The following is a 22,536-nucleotide window of genomic DNA, read 5'->3' as shown; positions in this document are numbered from 1 at the left end:
CATAAGCCAATATTTGCAGCTAAAAATACCTCTGTGACCGAATATGTTCTTTATACATGTGTGGGATGTGTGGGATTAAATATGGTAAAGGAAATGATGGTGGGAATTCACAGTGAGTGTAATTAAACAGGCTAGTCTCATTCAAATGATCTAGGAGAGATCCATTTTACCCAAGGCTTTCATGGGCGTCAGTGGACAGGTGTACCTCCCATATTTAGTCATTTTCCAAAAAAGTCTGTTACATTTCTGTTTCCAAGTTTAAACTTGTCCATTTTTGCATATTTAAGAAAATGTCAAAATGTCTGATTTAGAGGTTGGTGGATACGTTACTCAAACACAAAGCTGATGGATATCCTGTCCTCCTTAGTACCAGTGCATTTCCATCTGTATTTAGACATATTGTTTTGGGGCCATCTTATTGGCATTTATCCATATTTATTTTGTGTTTGTGAACAAGTGGTCCTATCATATATTTCTACATTTGTTTATTAAATGTGCACTCACACTTTGATGCCTGCCAGGTTTTAGCACAATATACAGCCAAATATAATTTTTTTTTTAAACTTGAAATTTTTAGCATAATAGCACAAACATATATAGAGATATTTAGTGACTTTAGGAAATCGCATGTCTTTTTTAAGCTCTATGTGCCATGAATCTGTATAGCTACTGTTCTGAAATTCATGATTCACACCATAGAGAGTCACTCAAAAAAGTCAAATTTTCTGCATTTTCCACTTGAAAAAATAGTGACAGGAAACACCCAGGGTTGCATTTATCTGTAAATATCAGTAAAAAAGTAAAACTTTGAGCTTTAATAATATCCTATGGCACATGTTATAAGGTGTATGAGAATATCCTTAGGTCCCAATTACAACATTTTGGCGGAGCAGTGGCGAAGTGGTGCAAACCGCCATGCCACCGCTTCGCCAAACCCACTCCCAGATTGTAACTTTTCAGTAGTCTGCCAGGCGGACATCATGGCGATTCCATGGCGGTGCCTCTTTTAACAACTGCAGTCTCTTTGAAAAAGGCACCACAATGGAACCGAACTACAACGTTTCTGCATGGGATGGACTCAAAAGTCCATGCCGTGAAGGAACCTATGTGCATGCACACAGGGGGGCACATGAAGGGTCCCCTTCATTTCCTCTTCTCCATGTTTACATGGAAGAAGAACCTCCATGTGTATCATGAAGGAGCGGAAACTCCTAATGTAATTGTCGGGACAGCGGTAGTCCTGCCAAGCATATTGCAGACTCTGAACTCCGCTCCAAGTGTGATTCTCTGGTAGGGCTGATGGTCCGACTGCCCAACTCGTAATAGTAAAAAAAAAAAAAAAAATAAGATAACAATGGGGGGAGGTAGAGTATAGAGACAGGATTCTCACTCCACCTACTCAGAGTGCACACCTCAGAGATGGGGGACACTCAGTGTTGTGAAAAATACCCCTCACACACCAACAGGCCCCTTGGTGTCATGCTTCATCATCGGGGTCTTCGCATCCCGCTAGAGGGATGCGGTGTGCTGCGACCAGCGACTACGCGGGAGCACTGTAGAGGTTGACTATGTGTGGTGTGTGTCCACCAATCTCTAAATTAGGGCATTAATGCATACTGTTGTTTTATTTTTATTACGTTAAGAGTTTAAATGCTGTTTTCAAATTCTCTTCTCATACCAGAAATGTCTCCCTTTTCAAGAAGCCTTTCACAAGTATTCTGTTGATACTAACCTATAACAATGTTCTGTGTATGTGGAGTTTTACATTAGCATTCTCAGTACGTGTTGTAAGTACACCTATAGAGATTTGTGCCTCACTCGCTGTGTTCTTGTTTGTTTCCAGATTTGTCCACAGCGGAGTGAATCCAGCTCCTATTCCTGGCACCAGAGTGATTGTGGTCCAATGCGTCCTATGCCTTCACCACAGTGACAAGCGAGTGAAAATCTTTAGGGCTCCATTTACTACTTTCTAATGCAGGGCAATGCAGCAAGTCACTTTTACAGAGCATTCCTGTCTTCTTCAACTGTGCTGATGCACAAATCAATGCCTAGTGCCAAAGCAGGCACCCTTGCACCATGGTTGGCAGGACTGTTTGTGTGCAGGAAGGTACACAATGTGTGCTGCACAGTTTTGACACATTCCCAGGTTGACATGATTCTTTAAATCTGGGAATGTGTCAAAATCCATGGGCGAGGTGCAGGAACAACCACTTCAACATCCATGAAACGCCTTTCTTAAGTAGTGTAAGGCAAACACAGAAACTTGTGATGCGCTGCCTTACACTATCTCTACATATTTTAATTTGTTGTTCTTTACCATCAGGAGCGCGTGATTTCTTTTAGTAAATCCTTCATCTTTCTATGACTGTATCACTGAATGTAGAAACTATGCCTTATGAATGTTTTCACCCTGCAAAAGAAAGCATATGAAATAAAGGTATTAAAATATTGCAGTTTTTATTGTCTTGAGTTCATAAAAACCATTAGACTTCACACCATGTACACCATTAACACCATTACACTTTTATTCACATTAAAGTCCTTTGTTATATCAAATATTATTTTACATACTGTAATCCATAATTTATAACCAACCCTGATTCTTTGTAGTCAAGGATTGTTTTCTTGGAAAAGCCTGCCTGTGTAGACTAGCATTTTAATTCAAAGGAAACCCCTCAAATGCAAAGTTCTAAAGTGTCCAAAACTCCACCCACATAATCAACACAAATGCTCGAATACTCTGAAGCAGCATCAGGTACTCAGTGAGGACTGGAAAACTGTTCTCTGGGAAAGACGGAGTAAGCATATCCAGTCGGGACCGAAAAACTATTCTTTGGAAGAAAAAAGATTAAGCATATCCAGAAGTTTTTACCAAAATTCAAAAATGAGTTCATAAAGGAAAACACAGTACAGGAAGTACAGCAAATGACTAAGGTCATACAATGTGGTCAAGCAAGCTAGCTGGGCTTGAATTCCAGTTTCTCGATTTCACAATGTGCAGTTCAGCTATTACATGGACCTCTCACCCTTCCCACTCCTTTATCAACAATAAAGAGTGTTTTCTGTTTACTTTTTGTGGAGCTAACTAAGGAAACTGTGCTCAATAAATAAATCCATTACACCATAAATCCAGCCGACACAAGGGATTTTTCTTGACACATGTACAGTATTATGTTAAGGAAGGTAGGGCACCAGTCACTTGGGTTTTCTTGTAGATATTGTATGCTCATAAACCACCACCTATCATTGACTTAACAAAGAGATTGACTTCAGGAGACACTGAACAGCTCTGTGGAAGAAATTACACACATTACATCATTACCTAAACAAAAAACCTCAGAGAACCCCAGTATTTTATTCTGCTAAAGTAGCAAAGAAAACATATTGTGACAAGAACATTTTGTCAAAAATACTGTCAAATCAAAAATTTCATGGGACAAAATAAAGTTGACAAGAATATATTGGGAATAGTAAATGTATCGTCCAAAGTTGAACAAATTGGCTCATCGAAAAATTTAAAATAACATATAGAGCTGCAGCAGAGCTCTGAACATCACATATGCCTCATTGAAGACTTGTATCTTTGAGCATTATATGACATAATATTGGGCACAAATGTACTTTAACGTTGTATCAAAAATATTGCAAACAAAAATATTGGGTTTCTATACTTTGTATGAAAACAACAAAAATATCATACAAAAACATCACTGGCCTTAATACTGTCAAAAAACGGTAAGTCTATTCAATGTGAAAATGATTGTTTAAAAAAAACAAAGCAAAACACATACATTCATAGTTATAATTTAATGAGCTAAGTACAAGTTATGCCCTTGACGTGGAATGCTTATGACCACTCATATTACATCACTCATGATATGTTAAATGAGATCATTGAAGATATCACTGATGACATCTCAAATGTCCTTGTGCTCAACCACCCCCATGGGTGGTCAACCAGCCATGGGCTGCCAAATCCTCTTCAGGCAGCCACACCCCCTGTAGAAGGCCTACCCCTATGGACGGTCAATCTACTATTGTCGGTCATCATAAATTTTTCATTTTTGTGTTTTTTTTTCATTTGTTTTGCAGTACTGCCCTGTTTGCGCCCAAGCTTATTGTCAAGTCTAATATATTTGTGTTTAGTAATTTTTCTTTATAACTTCTCACAATGCCTATGGAAATATTCCATATAGCAAATGCATTTTGGGCTCCCCATTTTCTCTGATGATAGCTCACCCAGAAACATTCCAGGACGGAGCTGAGGTAGATGAAATTGTCCAGAACATTTCATGGACATTATTCAAATGTTGCCACAGTTGTTTGCAAAACAAAAAACTCTCTTCCTATGTAAACATTAGAGTTTCTGTAATTTCCATAACAACTTTACAATGGGGGAATGCTTTTTGCCAACTCAAGAGCAGTGAGGCATGTTAGCCTGACAGGAAGGGTGTAGGACTGAAGGATTGGAAGGGGAGTGGATGGGGCAAGAAGTCAGTCTCAGAGCCAATGTTCTGTTTCAGGATGAGCCGGACATGCTTAGACTGATGTATGGGATGATTCAAGGACAAGATTTATATCAACGGCCATATTTATCAAGGGGAATGCATTGTGCAAAAGTGTCACAACCCTCAAAATGGGATTTATCAAGTCACGCAAGGCAGAGCAAGTTGCTGCCTTAAATCACTCTGCCCCAAGGGTGGTATAAGGGTGTTCCCAAACAAATTCCCATAGATTTTGATGGATTGTGATTTACAATTGCAGGTACACCTGGGAATGTGCCAAAATGCTCTGCCTTCCCAGAGGAGACTTAAGAAGGAGAAATATCTTAACTTCTTTTTGTTTTTTCCTCCTTCTATGAGTGCTGCATACAGCAGCACACATAGAAAGAGGAAAATTGCCTCATGAGATTGGTTTTGTGCAGGAAGGTGTACCTTCCTGCACAAAAGCAATTCTGCTTACAACACAGGCCCCCTTGCATCAAGGTATAGTTGGGATTTAGTCTTGTTGACATAGAGTCCAGAAACCTCAGCAAATCGGCTCAAAGCCGCCATCAATAGCGGAAATGAATGTGTTGGCTCCCGCAGGTATAACAGTGCGTTGCCCGCGTACAGTGATATAACATGTTCCACAGCTCCAACTCAAATACCCTACCCCTGGAGAACTCCACTAAGATGGCACGCCAATGGTTCCATCACCAGGGCGAACAGCAAGGGGGAAAGTGGACACCCCTGCCGTGTCCCCCTGGCTATTGAAATGGCATCTGAGACATAACGTCCCTTATGGACCCTTGCCATCAGTCTAGTATAAAGGAGTTTCACCCAGTTCACAAACCCCTCACCGATCCCTATTTTCACCAGGACCTGCCATCGATATTCCCACCTGAGCGAATCAAACGCCTGTTCGAAGTCTAGGAATACCAGGGTTTTCTGCTCAGCTCCCCTCTCTAGGGACTGCATAACGTGGCCCAGGCGACGGATATTCTGTAGCGTGTTCCTGCCTGAAATAAAACCAGACTGGTCGTCATGCACCAGTCGACGAAGATACAGAAGCAGTCTGTTTGCCAAAACCTGGCTTATAATCTTCAGGTCAACATTGAGCATAGATATCGGCCTATAGGAGGCCGGGAGCAAGGGATCTTTCCCCGGCTTGGGGATCATCACAATCAGCGATTCACGCATGGAGGCGGGCAGTATACCCATCTCCCCAGCCTCCAGGACTATATCCAGGAGCCGAGGAACCAGGGTTTCCTCAAATTCCTTGTAGAGCTCCACCGCCCGGCCGTCCCCGCCAGGGGATCTAGCTGCCTTCAAGTGTGCGATAGACGCTTTGACCTCCTCTCCCCAAAAGGCGCCCCTAGATACTCCTGACTTTCCGGGTCCAGGCAGGGCAGGTCCACTTCGGCGAGATGGGCTTCCAGAGGTTGCGGGGCAGCAGCGGGTCTGGAGCATATTTTTGGGAGGTGTGTGGCAAAGACCATGTTTATCTCCTGCTGGGTATAGAACACCCGACCCTGAGCGGACCTAAGGGTTAGTATTGGGGTGGGCTGAGTCTCCTCCCTAATCAGGCGTGCCAGTAGGTGTCCTGCTTTGTCCCCTTCAGTGTACCATCGACGTCTGCTAGTGGACCTGTTATATTTGCCCAGTGACACCCAGAGCTCCCCTATCTTCTGTCGTTGTTCCGTCCATTTGGTCGGTCCCTCTTGGTCCGTGGGAAGGGCTGCCTCCAGAATCTTTAAGCGGTCCTCCTGATGTGCTAGGTCCTGCTTCAACACTCTCTTCACTCCCACCTCAGTGGCCATACATATTCCTCTAAGCACCACTTTCATTGCGTCCCATTCAAACGCCTTCAAACTAGCTATGTTCCAAAGTAGCCGTCCAACCCTACCGTGATTGTTTCTTTAAAAACCGGGTCTGTCAACACTTCTGTATTAAGTCTCCACAACAGTATTTTGGATCGCGGGTGGCCCAAAGTATAGATCACATGCAGGGGGGAGTGAACGGACAGATAGCAGGCCAGGTACTGTGTTTCTAAAATCCAACTGGCCGCTACTTCTGGCACAAAACAATAATCCAAACTGCTATACGTATTAGCCGCCGGGGTGTAACAAGAGTACACCCGGTTATCCGGGTGGCGGTGCCGCCAGATATTCAACAAGATGTCATTATTAAGCATTTACTGCATGGCCGCTCGAGTCTTGGGCTTAGCATCTGGTTTTGGAGGGTGTCTGTCACAATCCTCATCAATGGCACAGTTAAAGACCTCAGCCACGATCAGTTTCACATCAGGTGCCAAATCTAGGTTCCCTCAGGACCTTGCCCAAAAATTCCCCATCGTTGGCGTTTAGGGCATAAACATTCACTAGGCACAGATGTCTCCCATCCAATGTCACCTCCACCACCACAGATCGCGTCTCTGAGTCTGGACAGCATTTCAACATTTTAAAGGGGACCCCCGACGCCACCCACACAAGCGTCGCCCTGGCAAACCCCGAATAGGAGGTCGCAAAAAACTGGCCCCTCCACCTCCTCTGAACATACTTCAGGCAATCCCCCCAGAGATGCGTCTACTGTAAAAAGGCCACACTTATCTTGTATCCCGAAGATAGGTTGCTATCCGAATACGTTTAATTCTGTTGTAGAGCCCCATAACATCCAATGTTATAAGTTTGTAAGCCTGCTAATCGCCTGCCATAAGTAGTGATTAGTAGGCACCCATGGCCCCCGGGGGAGACGGGGAATGAACTGTAAGGCGTAGCATCGGGGGTCCCTCAAAACCCCCCGAAAGCTCTCATGTCCTCTGGTGACCCGGCATAAAAACATCCTCAACAAAGAACAATAATAATAATAATACAAAACAGTGTAAACTGTCCTAACCTCACCCCCAGGCAGTAGAAACCTCATTCTCACAGCCCAACTGTAGCCTGAAGATGCAGGACTCTGTCCCATAGCCGCCACCCTCCCCCTAAAACCCCCCCACAAAATTGTATTCAACACTAACAATCAGTCAAGTGTTCTACCCAAACTTCGTCGTACAGCCAGACTGCCTGGTGCTGTGCAGCCCCACCCAACCAGTGGCCTAGCCAGGATGACACAGCAAATTGCAGTGGGAGTGTCTAGACTGCAGAGTGGCGGAATAGCGCCTCACCCCCCTTCAACGGTTTCACCCCCCTCACACGGTACCAACCGATGAGGATCTCCTCCTGCCATTTCACAACTAATTCAGGCCATTTCCCCCATGGGTTCAATACTCACAGCGGCTTATGTAGTCCCCGCCGATCCACCATCCCACAGTTGGCTGTCCTCACCCACAGTCTGGATGTTGCATGTCCTGCCCCACCAGACCTAATGAGTCCATCCATTCCACAGCCTCTTGCGGGGTATTGAAAAAGAGGACCCTGTCAGTGTATTGTACTCTGAGCCGAGCCAGGAACATTAGGCTATATTTGATATTAAGATCTCACAGCCTCCGCTTGACCCTCAGAAAGTTGTTCCATAGGTCTTAGACTTTTTTGGTGTAATCCGGGTAGATTTGAATTTCTTGGTTTTCGAACTTGGGGGGACTATTCTTGCAGATGAACTGCAGGATCACATCCCATTCCCTGAAATTGAACAAGCGTGCAATCAAACTTCTAGGCAGCGCCCCTGGTTTCAGGGGGGGACCCAGGGATCGGTGGGCCCGTTCTTCCCAAGTAGTGTGACCCCGGGCACCGCCAGCAACACACTCCCGCAGCGCGGGTATCTCTGTCAGGGCCTGATCCTGGGAACCTCAAGGCGCAAGTCTTTCGTCTCCTCCTGCTAGGGTCCCTCGCAAGGGGTCAGTAAAGATTGCGATCCGGTTTGGGGATCACGTCGTTATAGGCCCAGATGCCGCAAGGGGGAGCTCCACAACACGGACCCACCACAGCCCACTGAAGCCCTGGGGTCACATAGAATCTGCCTCCGGGGATCTCTCCAGGCCGCTATTTCCAGGCGTCTGCGGGGCCTCAACTCAAGCCGCGCAGTCTCAAAGGGCTTACCACAGTGGTGCAGGATCGTCGGGCCGCCGGCAGCCCCGCCGCACCGGTCTGCACGCAGGGGCCGACCCAGCACAGGCAGCCAATGGCAGGGATTCAGGCCGAGTGCGGCAGCGCCACCATTTTGTCCGTAACATGGCCGCCTTCACTGCCAGGGAAAAAGATCAGTGTCCAGGTTCGCCGGCAACCCGCTCTGCATATGGTCCCAAGGCCCAGGTCCAGGGGGGATTCCAACCCCCTCTCGTGCGGGGATAAACACTAATCCGCCAGGATTTAGGGAGGATTCCAAATTACGGGGCAGGAGCTGCTCTAACCCACGTCTAGCTCGCCATGTGTCCAATCCATGCCCCATGTCATTTAAAATGTTGCAGTGATTTTATCAGTGATTTCATATATCATGCCCCATGTCATTTAAAATGTTGCAGTGATTTTATCAGTGATTTCATATATCATGGCATGTCATGCCTCAGGCCCTGGTGCAGCTGGAATTACCCGCAGCCTTTGACACGGTCAACCATGGTATCCTGGTGGACCGTGTCAAGGAAGCAGGCATCCAGGAACCAGCCTTGAATTGGATATGTTCCTTTTTCGAGGATCAATTCCAGGCAGTTCGCCTGGCTCAGTTTAGGTCCCCTAAGCAAAGAATCACATGTGGGGTGCAACAGGGTTCTTTGCTCTCCCCACACTTGTTAAACCTCTACCTCCTCCCGTTGATTAGGTCACTCAAGGAAATAAAAATGGTTACTTTCAATTATGTTGATGATTTACAGCTGCTCTTCACCATTGATAACTCACCCCACTCAGTCTTGGTTTTCCAATCAACCATGCAATTTGTTAGTCACTGGATGGATAGAAATCATCTAAAACTAAACCCAGGAAAGACAGAACTTATTTTGACAGGTGGCAGCCAGAAATTCTTGGGCCCTCACTAATGGCCAGGAGAATTAGGCCCCCCTCCTATTCCCTCTCCTTCTGGCAAGAGTCTTGGAGTCATAATATCCGATGACCTGTCTCAAAAAACGCATGTGGGTTTTGTTATTTCTTCTTGTGCCTACCAGCTGCGTAAAATCAGAAAGATAAGTAGGATGCTGACCCAAGCAGCATTAATACAGGTTGTAATGGCTACAGTCTTGTCACGCCTAGATTATTCTAATGCAATTTATCTTGGTTTACCAGCTGGTCTTATGAAGCGGCTGCAGATGGTTCAAAATCAGGCAGCGAGATTGATCTACCGGCAACCTAGGTGGCATCATGCTTCCCCCTTGTTGAGGGAATTGTATTGGCTTCCCATGCCTCAACGCTGTGCTTTTAAGATCGGCTGCCTGATATTCATGTCACTGCATGGTCACGGTCCCAGTTTCATAGACAATCTCATTTCCAGGTATTCTCTCCTACGGAACCTTCGCTCGTCCCATCTGCAGTTATTGTCAACACCCACCTTTAAGCTAAAGTGACAAGGAGGAGCCAGGTTTGCAACCCTGGCCCCTAAGTTATGGAATTCTATTCCTCTGGAAATTAGTACTGATCTTTTGAAATTTAGGAACTTGCTTAAAACCTGGCTGTACAGGCAGGCGTACAACTGATATGCTTAACGTTCCGGTACTCTCTAGATCCAGCGCCAAGAAACCAATCGGTGAACGAGCGCTTTATAAAGCATCATTTAAAAAAAAAAAGGGACGTAATATATGGAATAATTAGTAGGCATGGGGAGGGCACAAGTTATAGTTACTTGCTATAACTATATCTTGCAAGTTTCTGTGATTTGATTCATTTAAAAGGGTATATTTTAAGTGATATTTTCACTTAACTATAAGGTCCCTTTATTTAATCTTGGGGTTTTGAAGTGGATTTCTAAGTTTTTTCTAAAGCAAAGTAAGATATTATTGCCATTAAAAACTATAACATCACTTTAATTTTTGTTTTTTCCATTAAATTTCTAGTTTTTTTTAGTTTTGTTTTATTGTTAAGTAATGTTTTATTACCATATGTACTGGCAGCCCCGCACTGCACACAGGCTGCGGGCAGTGTGGGGCATGGTGTTGGCCACAGGAAGGCATTCCTATGCCATGCACGTCCTTCAACTATGTACAGAGTGTGGTTGGCTGTTGGCCAGCACCTGCACCCAACTCCCATTAGTTCCCAACCCCTAACCCTGTAAATGCCTATTTATGTCAAGGCACTATCCCCGACTGTCTAAAAGTAGCACAAGTAACACCTATTTTTACCTATGGCAGGCTGCGCTGATCCTAATAACTTCTGACCCATCTCCAACATCCCTAATCTGGCAAAGTTCTTGAAAAAATGTGCCCAGAACCAAATCTGCAAGCACATTCACAACTACCAACTCCTTGATCAACACCATTCAGGCGTCAGTGAAGATCACAGCACAGAATCTGCACTAAATATGATGGATCAAAATGAATCCTGCCTCCTATTATTCCTTGATTTACCAGCTGCCTTTAACACAGTCAAACATGATAATCTACTGAATTTACTGGAACATAGGATGGGATTATCAGGGGTCATAATACAATGGTTCTTTTCATTCCTCCAAAACAGATCCCTAAGTCAAAATTTATCAATCTCTGTCTCAGACCCACGCGATCACTCATGGCGTTCCCCAAAGATCTGCTCTCTCACCCATTCTCTTTGACCTATTTCTGGAACCACTGACAAACCTACTAAAATCTTCTAACATTCACTGCCCTATGTACGCTTATGACACTTAGCCGTACCTCAAAATTGCCTCCCCAGAGGACATTATATTTCTCAATTCCATCTCACAAAATACACACCTCTGTCAGTTAAAACAGGTAACTACAACTCTTACTCTAAAGTAACTATAACTACTGGTATCTTCATCCTCTCATGCACTGTGAATTACCTCATATAGTACATTACTTATAACATGTTCTATGACATATTTGATAACATGACAACTATTACTTACTTATTTTGCGGGGTGGGGGCACTAGTTGTAGTTACTATAGGGCTGGATATATAGTTTATTGATATAATTAAATAGTGAATTTAAGTGGTTATCAGTGGCTTTGTTAATTTAAAACAGTATGTTTTAACTAACCTTTTTACCCAGATATAATGGCCCATTAGCCTTTGTTTGATCCTGTGAATTTCTAAGGCTTTTTTAATTTAAAGTAACACACTATTACAATTCCTAACTACCTCACTTTAACCTTTGTTTTTTTCATTGAATTTCTAAGGCTTTTTTAATTTAAAGTGACACATTATTAGAATTTCCTAACAATCTCACTTGAACCTTTGTTTTTTTCAGTGAATGTAATTTATTTTTTAACGCAAAATAAAATGTTTATCGGCAAGTGTGGATCTGGGTGAATGGCACTGTGCCCAACCTCAAAGGTCACCGAAAACCCATGCCACGCTCATCCTTTAGCCAAGTGCAGCATGGGGTTTTGCGCAGGACTAACCCCTTCACGGGCAGCCAACCCTGGGTAACACACACACAAACCTGACTACATAAAGCAACAATATAAAGAGCGTCATTTTAAGTACTTCAGACCCTCTGGCTTTGTCAAAGGGTGAAGATACCAAAATATAAAAATATAAAAAGAGTTCGGCTTATTGGATTTATCTAGTGGTCAGCACATTAACATACATTAAGAAGACGCATTGGCTTCATCAAAATCAAACGTTCGCCAATGACTATAATCGAATGTATATTTCATTTACTCACATATTACAATGGTTTGTATAGAGATGTTCTCAAATTATATTATTAAAGCATTTAAAAAAATTAAACATGACTTTTGAGTCTTTCTTTAGCATTTTTCAATCCACAAAGTTCAGCCACATATCCTCAAGGGGGGCCTGTACTCCAGCTGAAGAGCATAATGCTCAAGCTTGCTTTAAACAAATAGTAAGCTCTCACGTTATCATGGATCCAGGATACCTACTGTGTTTGTTTTTAATCCTATCTCTAGTACTTTTACAATAATGAGAGCAGAGCAGGAGTACCATTCTGTCAGACATGTTAGAATGATCCAATCCCATACCAGTGTTGGAAGCTGGCCTCAGCGCAATAATGAATGCACCAGTTTAAGTGAGTAGGCATGAACACTTCTCTTCCATGGTTATCTTCCTTCTCAAGATGAAGGTTGAGGCTGGCAGAATTGCATCTCAGTCACAGCTCATAGCAGTGGGTCATGATGACTTCGGCAAGAAGTGCCTCTCACCAAATGTAGCATGGACACTGTTTAAATAATAACACTTCATCCTTATCGTACTGTGTCGTAGGTGCAGATCAACATCTTTAATTAGTCTGGCAAGTTGTCTCCTGCAAGCACTAAAATATAACAAGGGCATTGTGTTATAATGGTGTGACCCTGAACTAATTGTGCAGACTACCAGGTGACAACATCTGTCAGGAATAAATAAAAGCAGGGCACTGTCATGCATTTGGGGAAAACATTTGCAACCGTTAGAACAATATGTTAAGTTAGAAAGTAAGAAAGTAAAGCTATAATGGTGGCTAAATGTAAGCTCTATAAGACCCTTCCCTTGGTCGGATGAGACAATTTATATACATTAAGCAAAAGCAATGATCATATGTAATAAACCTTGCATGTATAAATAAGCACTTCAATAGCATAGACAGATGCAAACATGTCATATAAAATGCCAAATTAAAAAACCCAGGTAATTACTAAAAAATGAAGACAATTATTTTTGTTGAAAAGCAATAAGCCAATCACATAGTCCATAAGGCATCTGAAATATCCACTACATCCATGTCCAGAGTGTCATTTGGGCCTGGGAAGAACCTGCATCCGTAGACCATATCTTACCAGAGGCCTGAAGAGCCAAATCCAAGGAACAAATATGGTCATTACCAGCCGATTCAGTAGAAGCCAAAGGCAACAGTATCATGAGCGCAGTCTCATAAGAGGATCCAAAATCCAGTAAACCGGAAGTTGAAGGAGGAACTGACATTGGCGGTGGCCTGTCATAGTAGGCATCATCACATGACCACACAGCTGATGCGACCGCAAAGGACACACAAGCATATTCATATCCATAGACAGTGAAAATTGCGTAGCAAGGCAAAAGTCGCATGAAAGGGCACCATAGATGCTGAAACACAGGCTGCACTCTCTGAAAAGCACACGGACTGGCAGGACAGAGACCAATTCTTGTTCAGTTCTGATAGCAAAGATACTCCCAAATCATACATTCAAGACATAGAAGGACATGTGGAAGTTCCATTACATTAGGCCTTGTTGTGGGGCATTCAATGCAAAGAAGCAAAGATAGTACCAACATTGCCACTAGACAAAAAAGCACAAGCAGGATGTCTCCAAAAAAGCTTTACATGTTTTTTTAAAACGGTTGGAATAACTGCAAGCACAGTCTGAAACATAGAAATCAATCCAGACCCAATTGCTTTAAATAAGTGTGCCCCTCTAGCCCTGGTAGAAGCATTAAACTATGATATACAAGTTCACCACAATTATGTGGCAATTGAGTGGAACTTTGAAATCAATAGTTTCCCGGGCAGATGATAGAGCCACATATTTTTGAAACAATAAGGCTTTCAGTCTGTTTAATCAGTCAAAGGTAATTTGAGAAACATGGATCTTCAGTACCTTCCTCAGTAGAGCATATGGGAGGATATTAGATATTCATGCAGCAAGTCACAACCTTGGAAACTGTGATTACATAGAGGGCACCTGGTTGCATCCCACAGCAACTCTGATCATTTAAAATTAAATAGCTTGCATTAGAAAGGAACAAAAACTCAGGGCCTGATTTAGATCTTGGCGAATGGGTTACTCCATCACAACACTGACAGATATCCCATTTGCCAAAATATAAATCCCATAGAAATATACAATGGGATTTTTATTTCAGCAGACAGGATATCCATCACCATTGTGATAGTGTAACCCATCCAATCTAAATCAGGCCAATAGACTTTATCAACGGTACAAGAACACCAGAAGTGACCCAAAAATGTTCCACAGTCATGTAGACGAACAAAAACTCTTCACATGAATGAGCCAGCTAGGAGATAGAGTTTCAGCTACAGAGAAAGGCAGCTTTTCTAGATGTTCAGAATTAAGCATAGTGTAGGTTGCTTCTTTGCCATAAATCTTTACATTGCCAAATTATTAGGGAGAATCAATTTAGTTGCATTCAAAAAGTCCATGGCATTCAATTTGATTTTAAAACCTGCAACGTCCAACTCAATTGCAAAATCACTCTTAACTGTCTCTGGCCATGCTGAAGCATAGACATGTCATTTTGTGTGATATTAAATACATATGAAGTAACATTTTGCACTAAATAACGGCAAGTGGACAGCAAAGCCATACCATTATCAACAAAAGCCGAAGCTTTTTATAAGTTGTCCTTATCAATTTGTCTCAAAATGATCAACAGCTTCTTGTTGGGAACTTTTCAAAATGTCATTATAAGTGGCATATAAAAAAAGTTAGCACAAGGAAATGTGGGACCCAACAAAAAATCCTATAAATTCATATTATCGGAAAGGAGGGACAAGGGCTATTAAACTGCTGATAAGGTTAAATGTTCTAATCATTGCTGACATAATTTTGTACGCTATAGGTAGTAACTACTTCCAAGTGTTGTGACTGAATATACTAGGGGTCTAGCCTGCTTGTCTTAAACCCCATTGAGGAGTTCAAAAAATTTGCATTACACCCATTTATATCTACTGGACACAATAACCACCCACCCAAACCAGAAATTGGAGAATTGTAAGTGGTATTCTGCACCATTTCATTAAGCAGTTCTTCTGTTAGATTAATAACTGCTGCCTGCTGGCAAATCATACAAAAGAGGGAATGCTAGGTATATTTTAATGCTCTGCCTTGCCCAACCCAAGACAAGCTGTCTGTTGTACTGTTTTGTTTAAAAAGATAATTTGGTGAGGAATCAGACAAGCCCTAGATAAAGCATCAGTGCCTTGGACCTGTTAGTGGTGTGCACTCCAACCAGATTTAAGTTCACTATCATCCTTCAATACTCATAACCTTTTCTGAAAATAAGCAAGTCTGAATAAATAAGTTTAATTTGTGTGAACATATTTTTCTTTGCGGGGGAAAGTATAAGCTTATTAAAATATGAAACCAGGTCTGTAGGGACATGACCAGAAAAATAAGTGTACCTCTTTTAGTATGTTTTAGATATACCCACTGGTGTAAGGCAATTTTCCCACTTAGAAATAGCAAATATAGGGGAATTTGTATCCCAAACCATACCATCATGGACACTGAATGCAGTAATGTTCACACAGGACAAGTCTCTTCAGACCTCATATGAAGACAAATGGTGTGTAAGAACCACAGCTACCAGTTCTGGAGAAAAGCAATCTGGGAATTAATTTCCATTCAACAAAAGAAAGAAGACTTTAACAAATCCAATCCAGAGGAAAATAAAAATCTAACAGTAGGACAATGGAGGAGTCAGGTGTGTCTATGTCAGCCAAAAGAAGAGCGCATGCATACCACTCAAGGAAGTATCATCAATGTTAACAAAATAACCAGAGGCAGTCTGAGTTAACACAGACACCTCCTCAGGCAAAGTAGAGCAGGTAGGCAACTCCAAAGGCAGTTGATAATACATAATTTAATTCCAAGGAGTAGCAGTAGAAAATGATAAACTTATGTTAGAAACACATCCTGTGTTATCTTAATTAACTGGTATGGTGGAAAGTTCAGCACCTGAAGATCACAGCTGGGTTGTAGAAAGATCAAGACTATTCATAGCCTGTAAGAAGATTTCTTGTATGGCAGGTAGAGGTGACAAGGAACTACCCAGAAGCCCTGTGGCCTACTATAGAGAACTGGCCACATCGTGTAACTTGATCAAATCAATGGAAACTTGATATTTCTGTTGACAACCAGCAAGAAGTGACAAAATCAAAGTTTAAGTACCTTGGTCAGCAAGGACAGGGAGCTTTTTTTATTTGCAACCTTCTCTCGGACTAGATCCCCAATTTTAGAAATCCAGCCAGAAACCACTGGTTGCTCCTTCACTTCATCAGTGGTAGAACATTTAGAAATTAAATGTGCTCATCTCTGAAGTCTCATAATGCCTATGAGACAGTAAAACATTCATTGATGTCTAAGGGCACATCTGCCACCACTGTGCCAGACTTATCAAGATCTAGAACAAACATTTAGACCCCAAATAAGGCCTTCTAGGGAGCCTGTCCCCCCAGCAACCATTTAGGCAGATTATTCAATGCTCAATGGACTATGCACAGGAGTTGAACCCAACTACTATCTGAACTTAATACTATAGCTATTAAGGACTAATTTAGGTAAAGGTTCTTTCGATCCACTATCGAATTTCCCTCAGAATTATAGGGGCCGGATAATGCACAGCAACACCCAGGTTGCACATAGTATCTTAGAATTCCTTAGAGATGAACGCTGGTTCCGGGTCTGAGTGGGATGCTGCCACTGCAAATATACACCAATAAATATCTAATAACAGTTCTGGTGTCAGGTGTTTGCTGTGGCCACACCCATAGAAATCGAGAACAAGAATCAACACTGACTATGATACATTTCTGAACTGGGGTGGTGTGGAGTGCTAAAAAACGATGGATTTAGGCCCAGATCTCTGTACTGGGGTGAATGTATGACATTGTTCTGCATTCTGTCCATCAACAGTTGTTTTGCATTTTGTCACCCCGAGTGGGATGGGTATGCTCAGACGTGAGTCCCATGCTCTCCACACCACTGGAGTCAAGCTATCCTGGCTGAAGACGGCTGATAGCCAGAAACCGGCCCCAGGATGCTTGATTCCGGTCCAGGAAATATATGGCTTGGCAGTTCGGGCTGGACTGTTCCCATGAGGCAGAAGGTCAAGGCTGATTTGCATATGGCCATGTCTGAACTGGGGTGGTGTGGAGTGCACAAAAACGATGGATTTACGCCCAGATCTCTGTACTGGGGTGAATGTATGACATTGTTCTGCATTCTGTCAATCAACTGTTGTTTTGCATTATTATACATTTAAAGGCATCATCCAAATGGAGTGGTCTGCAATGATCTAAATAGACACATTGTAATGGCTTATTTGAAACTAAACAAGGTGTCTGCGGTGGGTGAGCAGTGGTGGAACTTTTTGTTTTTTGACAAACCGCAACTTAGGACATAATTTTTAGTCTGTTTATAAAGTTTTCTTGATTTTTTTCTTGATTTTCTCTCTCTTTGTCCAATGCCTTGTTTTATTTTGAATGGCTCACTCCACTATCTCCGAGGTGCTAAGTCAGACGATGTAGCCTTTCTTATTCACATCTAAAGCGTTAGCATTCTCCTCTGCCCTTCATCGTTTTATCTGCCTTCTTTTTTCTGGTCTTTTCGCTGCTTTTATCTCTCTCTACTGCTTATCCTATTTTCTCTATGGGCCGACCATCTAGCACTACCATCGAGCAGCACTTTTCTAAGTGTCGATGGCTTGGCGAGTGGGCTTAATCTTGATTTTAATTTCTGCAGATGTACCTTGCTAAGGTTGTGAGACTCGTTGATCTTAGCTGTCCCAGCTGGAAGTGCACGATGCCCTGAGATACCTGCCTGCATCTCCTGATTGAACTGGTGCCAGATTTTGACGGTAGTTTCTCTCTACCTGCCGTCCTATTCCTTTTATTGGTGTTCTGAGGGTAGGGATTAATCTTTCTCTACCTTTCCCTTGAGCAATATGCAATTTTCAGTGATTTTTTTCCCTTACTTTCATTACAGTCTGTTAGAAATCAGTGTTTTATCTTTCCTACCTAGATTTTTCATCGGTTCATTTTGGATCCTAAATGTAGCATTTTGGGTTCTTTGAGTCACTTGGAAGTGAAGGTGCTTTTACAAAATGTTGTTTTTTATCCTCTGTTCACTCCGGGGTCTCTTTTCTTCCCATCAATCTTCTTTTTCAGCATTTTTAATTTATTGGAGTAGCACTTCCTACATTTACTCAGTTGCCTCTTTCTTCCTTATTTCCATTCATCTTTGTTTGTGGTTTTGATTCCATCACTAACTCTACATGTCCTGTAAACCCTTTTCTCGGGTTTTGGGTATCACTATTGGATTGGCGAGGTGCGCATAAAGAACTGGAGGCTTTATTTGTTTTTAAATATCAGTGATTGCATTAGTTGTTACTTGGATTGAGTTTGCCTGAAATTTTAATTTTTCTATTCAGCCTTAGAATTATGTTCTGAATCCCGCTTATCCCATATCAACGCCCTCTCTTCCCCCATCCTAATATTTTGTTGCGCTGATTTCATCAGTTGTGTACTGAAGAAGGTAACGGCTGCTTCATAGCCTGATACCAAAACACGCATCGGCACACCTCGTCATGACAGGAACTTCACAGTGGCAGCCGGCACAGTCATCGCACCCCATCGCCGGAAAACCATCAACACCTCCTTCGAACCAGCTACCTTCCCGGAGAGCTGGAAACACGCCGAGATCAACGCCCTACTGAAGAAACCCAAGGCAGACCCCAAGGACCTCAAGAACGTCCGGCCCATCTCACTGCTCCCCTTCCCGGCAAAAGTCACAGAGAAGATCGTCAACAGACAGCTGATCCGCTACCTCGAAGACAACAACATCCTAGACGGATCCCAGTCCGGCTTCCGCAGCAACCACAGCACCGAGACCACCCTCATCGCCGCCACCGATGACATCAGGATCCTGATGGACAAAGGAGAAACAGCCGCCCTCATCCTTCTGGACCTATCAGCAGCCTTCAACATGGTCTGCCACCGCACCCTAACGGCACGTCTCCTCGACGCCGGAATCAAAGAGAAGGCCCTGGTATGGACCGCATCCTTCCTCTCCGGCAGAACCCAGAGCGTCCGCCTCCCACCCTTCCGCTCAAAGACCACTGAGATCATCTGCGGCGTCCCACAGGGATCCTCCCTTAGCCCGACGCTGTTCAATATCTACATGGCACCACTCGCCCAGGTCGCACAAAGACATAACCTCAACATCATCTCCTACGCCGACGACACCCAGCTGATCATATCCCTCACCGAAGAACCCCACACCGCCAAAGACAATCTGCACAGAGGAATGAAGGCTGTCGCCGAATGAATGAAGGAGAGCAAACTGAAACTGAACTCAGACGAAATGGAGGTCCTCACCCTCAGCTCTACCCCCTCAGCCTGGGATGACTCCTGGTGGCCCACTTCACTAGGAACATGCACGCAACCTGGGGATCATCCTCGACTCCACCCTCTCCATGACCAAGCAAGTCAACGCCGTCTCCACGTCCTGCTTCAACACCCTCTGAATGCTCCACATTTAATTAATTAAATTAATTAATTAATTAATTGCGGGTTTATATAGCGCTAGGAATCGACTCCCGGAGGAGTATCTCCGCGCTTCGACCGCTGGGGAACCCGTCCTGGCTCACCCTGAGAGATGGTCCCTAATGGGTATCTCTAAGGTGCAACCAAGCGTCCCCGGTGGTCTGGGGGGGGCCGTTGTGAAGATGAGGCAAGCTAATGCCCAGAGTTGCCGAGTGTGGTCCCTAACTGGAGTAGGCACCAAGGCGAGAATTATCGAGCCCGCTGACCATGGTCCACGACCCTGCCGCGACGGGAATCGAACCCTGGTCCCGGGCCGTCCTCTGCTTACGGGTCTGTCGCCTCTAACCAGTGAGCCACACCACTCCACTGATCTTCAATAGATCCCCTCCGATACGAGAAAGACCGTCACCCACGCCCTCGTCACCTGCAGACTGGACTACGGGAACGCCCTCTTTGCAGGAACAACAACCAAGCTCCTGAGACGACTCCAACACATCCAGAACGCGACTGATCCTCGACGTTCCACGACACAACCACATCACACCCCACCTGAGAGACCTCCACTGGCTCCCCATCGACAAGAGGATCACCTTCAAGCTCCTCATCCACGCACACAAGGCCCTCCACAACACCAGACCCACATACCTCAATGACCGACTTAGCTTCTGCACCCCCCCCCCCGCAGCCTCCGCTCGGCCAGCCACGCCCTTGTCACAGCGCCTTGCATCAGGAAAACCACCGGCGGCGGCAGATCCTTCTCCTACCTCGCCCCCAAGACCTGGAACTCTCTCTCCACCTACCTACGCCATACCCAGGACCTGCTGACCTTCAGAAGACTTCTCAAGACCTGGCTCTTCGATCAGTAGCAGCCCCCCACCCCCACCCAGCGCCTTGAGACCCTCACAGGTATGTAGCACGCTTTACAAATGTCTTATTGTTGTATGGTATTGTTGTGGTGTACCTATCTACCAAGGAAGATTCTGATGTGTCACATTTTGTTCATACACAAGAGGATACTGCACTTTACCAAAATAAGTGCATCAACAAATCTAACATTGTACATAGACACTACATAGCATGAGCCTGTGTATTTAAAACAATCTTCTTTCAATAGTCCCTATAACATGCCTTTTTACATTTCTGTAGTTTGTCACCACACACAGAGTCCGGTGTGGTTCTTGTCCATGTTCACTATTTCTACTTGTTTGTTTTGACAGTATGATAGATGTATGGGTATGATTGAAATTTGTCTGATACAATGTTGAATTGTGTTGTTATGTAGAATATGCTCTTAAGTTTTATATTTTATATTTGGGGTTTCTGTTGTTGATCAGTGATAGGGGGGTAACATTCCTGTTATTTTGATCTGTATTTTAAAATGCTCGTTTGATATTGACTAAGTCTAGAATATATTTGAAAATATCTAAAAATAATTTTATGCTGAATATAATAAAATAATAGAAATTACTGCTGAGATTTTGAAAATGTATTTTTACTGTTGTTTCTTTAGACAATCTCAACCCCACTCATACTATATAGTTACTCTATGTTCCCATTTAGGGATGCATTGCCCTCACTCTGTATTGCAGGCAGGTGATACTTTGTCCCTCTTTGTTTGTTAATATTAACTCTAACCTGCGGTCTTGTTTGGATATCACTCAATCACCCACCCTAGGAAGGCAGACAAAGGGAATATTTTGAGAACTCAATAGATAGGAGTTTTTGCTGAGTAGCCTTTAGATAGGGCTCACCACTATTCGAAGCAGTGACTACAGCCATGATATCAAAATCGGTCCTCGTGCGAGTAATTGCAGCTACTAATACAGTCTCAACATTCGCCTTGGCAGCTTCATCAGCCAATTAATTCCTTGCAAAATGTACTCCCACACGTTGATGAATCAATGTGTTAATCATTTGAGCCCAGTGCAAAGCATCTTTTAGTGCCGTCAACCTACCCCAAAGAAGCTTATGCTTGATAGTGTTACCTCTGAATCCATTCAAGAACCAATAAAGTAAATTATTCCTAAAGGACTGGGCGCAGTAATACAAACCACACACTATGGGATATATTTACAAGAATTGCTGTTAAACAGTTTTGACACTGCTTAGTGGCAATCTTTTGCCTCTGTCTATCGCCCAAATCCATTGCTATGTTTGTGACATATTAACAATAGGTCGTTACATGGTGTTAGGATCAGCTAGTGGCAGCGAAAATTGACGCTAACTCGAGTCCTGTCGATACAATCCTTGACGCTAGCATGAAAAAAGTGACGATCGGCCAATTAGTGACAATAAAACTCACATTAGTCAGTAAGACTTCACTTTTTTGCTTCTAGCACGACAGAAAAACACACAAATCCGTGGCAAACCAAATAAAAAACACTCCCGAATGCAAAATGGAGCAGCCTGAATCAAGTACAGTACCAGCCAACAACCCCCCTGACTCCCCCCAACTGCCAGGATGACCAGCCAGAGTACCAGGAGAAGAGGAAGAGGAAATCCAGAATCTGTCAGGAGGAAAATGAGATCCTAAGTGGGGTGGTGACATAGAATCAACACCAGCTCTTCGTCAGCTCCAAAGTGTCATTAGGGACCAAATGCCATTTGAGAGTCCATTGTCAGAAGGTGAACTCTGTATTGACCGACTGTAAAAATTGCAGACATGATGCCAAACACGAAACTAAGCAGAAACTGGCCAGCAATCGACAAGCAG

The 22,536-nt window shown here is 43.5% G+C and overlaps 2 protein-coding genes across 2 annotated transcripts in view; both read left to right on the top strand.

Moving 5' to 3' along the window:
* LOC147709679 (uncharacterized) overlaps window positions 1-2,453 on the top strand; it is a 72,143-nt gene extending 69,690 nt beyond the window's left edge. The window contains exon 4 of the mRNA XM_086925532.1: window positions 1,844-2,453. Within this exon, the coding sequence (XP_086781658.1) occupies window positions 1,844-1,863 (20 nt within the window). The 3' untranslated portion in view covers window positions 1,864-2,453. The remainder of the gene's footprint in view (window positions 1-1,843) is intronic.
* LOC147709678 (uncharacterized) overlaps window positions 1-22,536 on the top strand; it is a 349,189-nt gene that overhangs the window by 247,290 nt on the left and 79,363 nt on the right. The window lies entirely within an intron of this gene.

This window comes from Lissotriton vulgaris, chromosome 6, assembly GCF_964263255.1.
Source record: "Lissotriton vulgaris chromosome 6, aLisVul1.2, whole genome shotgun sequence".
Lineage (NCBI taxonomy): Eukaryota > Metazoa > Chordata > Amphibia > Caudata > Salamandridae > Lissotriton > Lissotriton vulgaris.
Note: the sequence above shows the minus strand (reverse complement) of the source record. Positions and strands in the feature narration are given on the sequence as shown.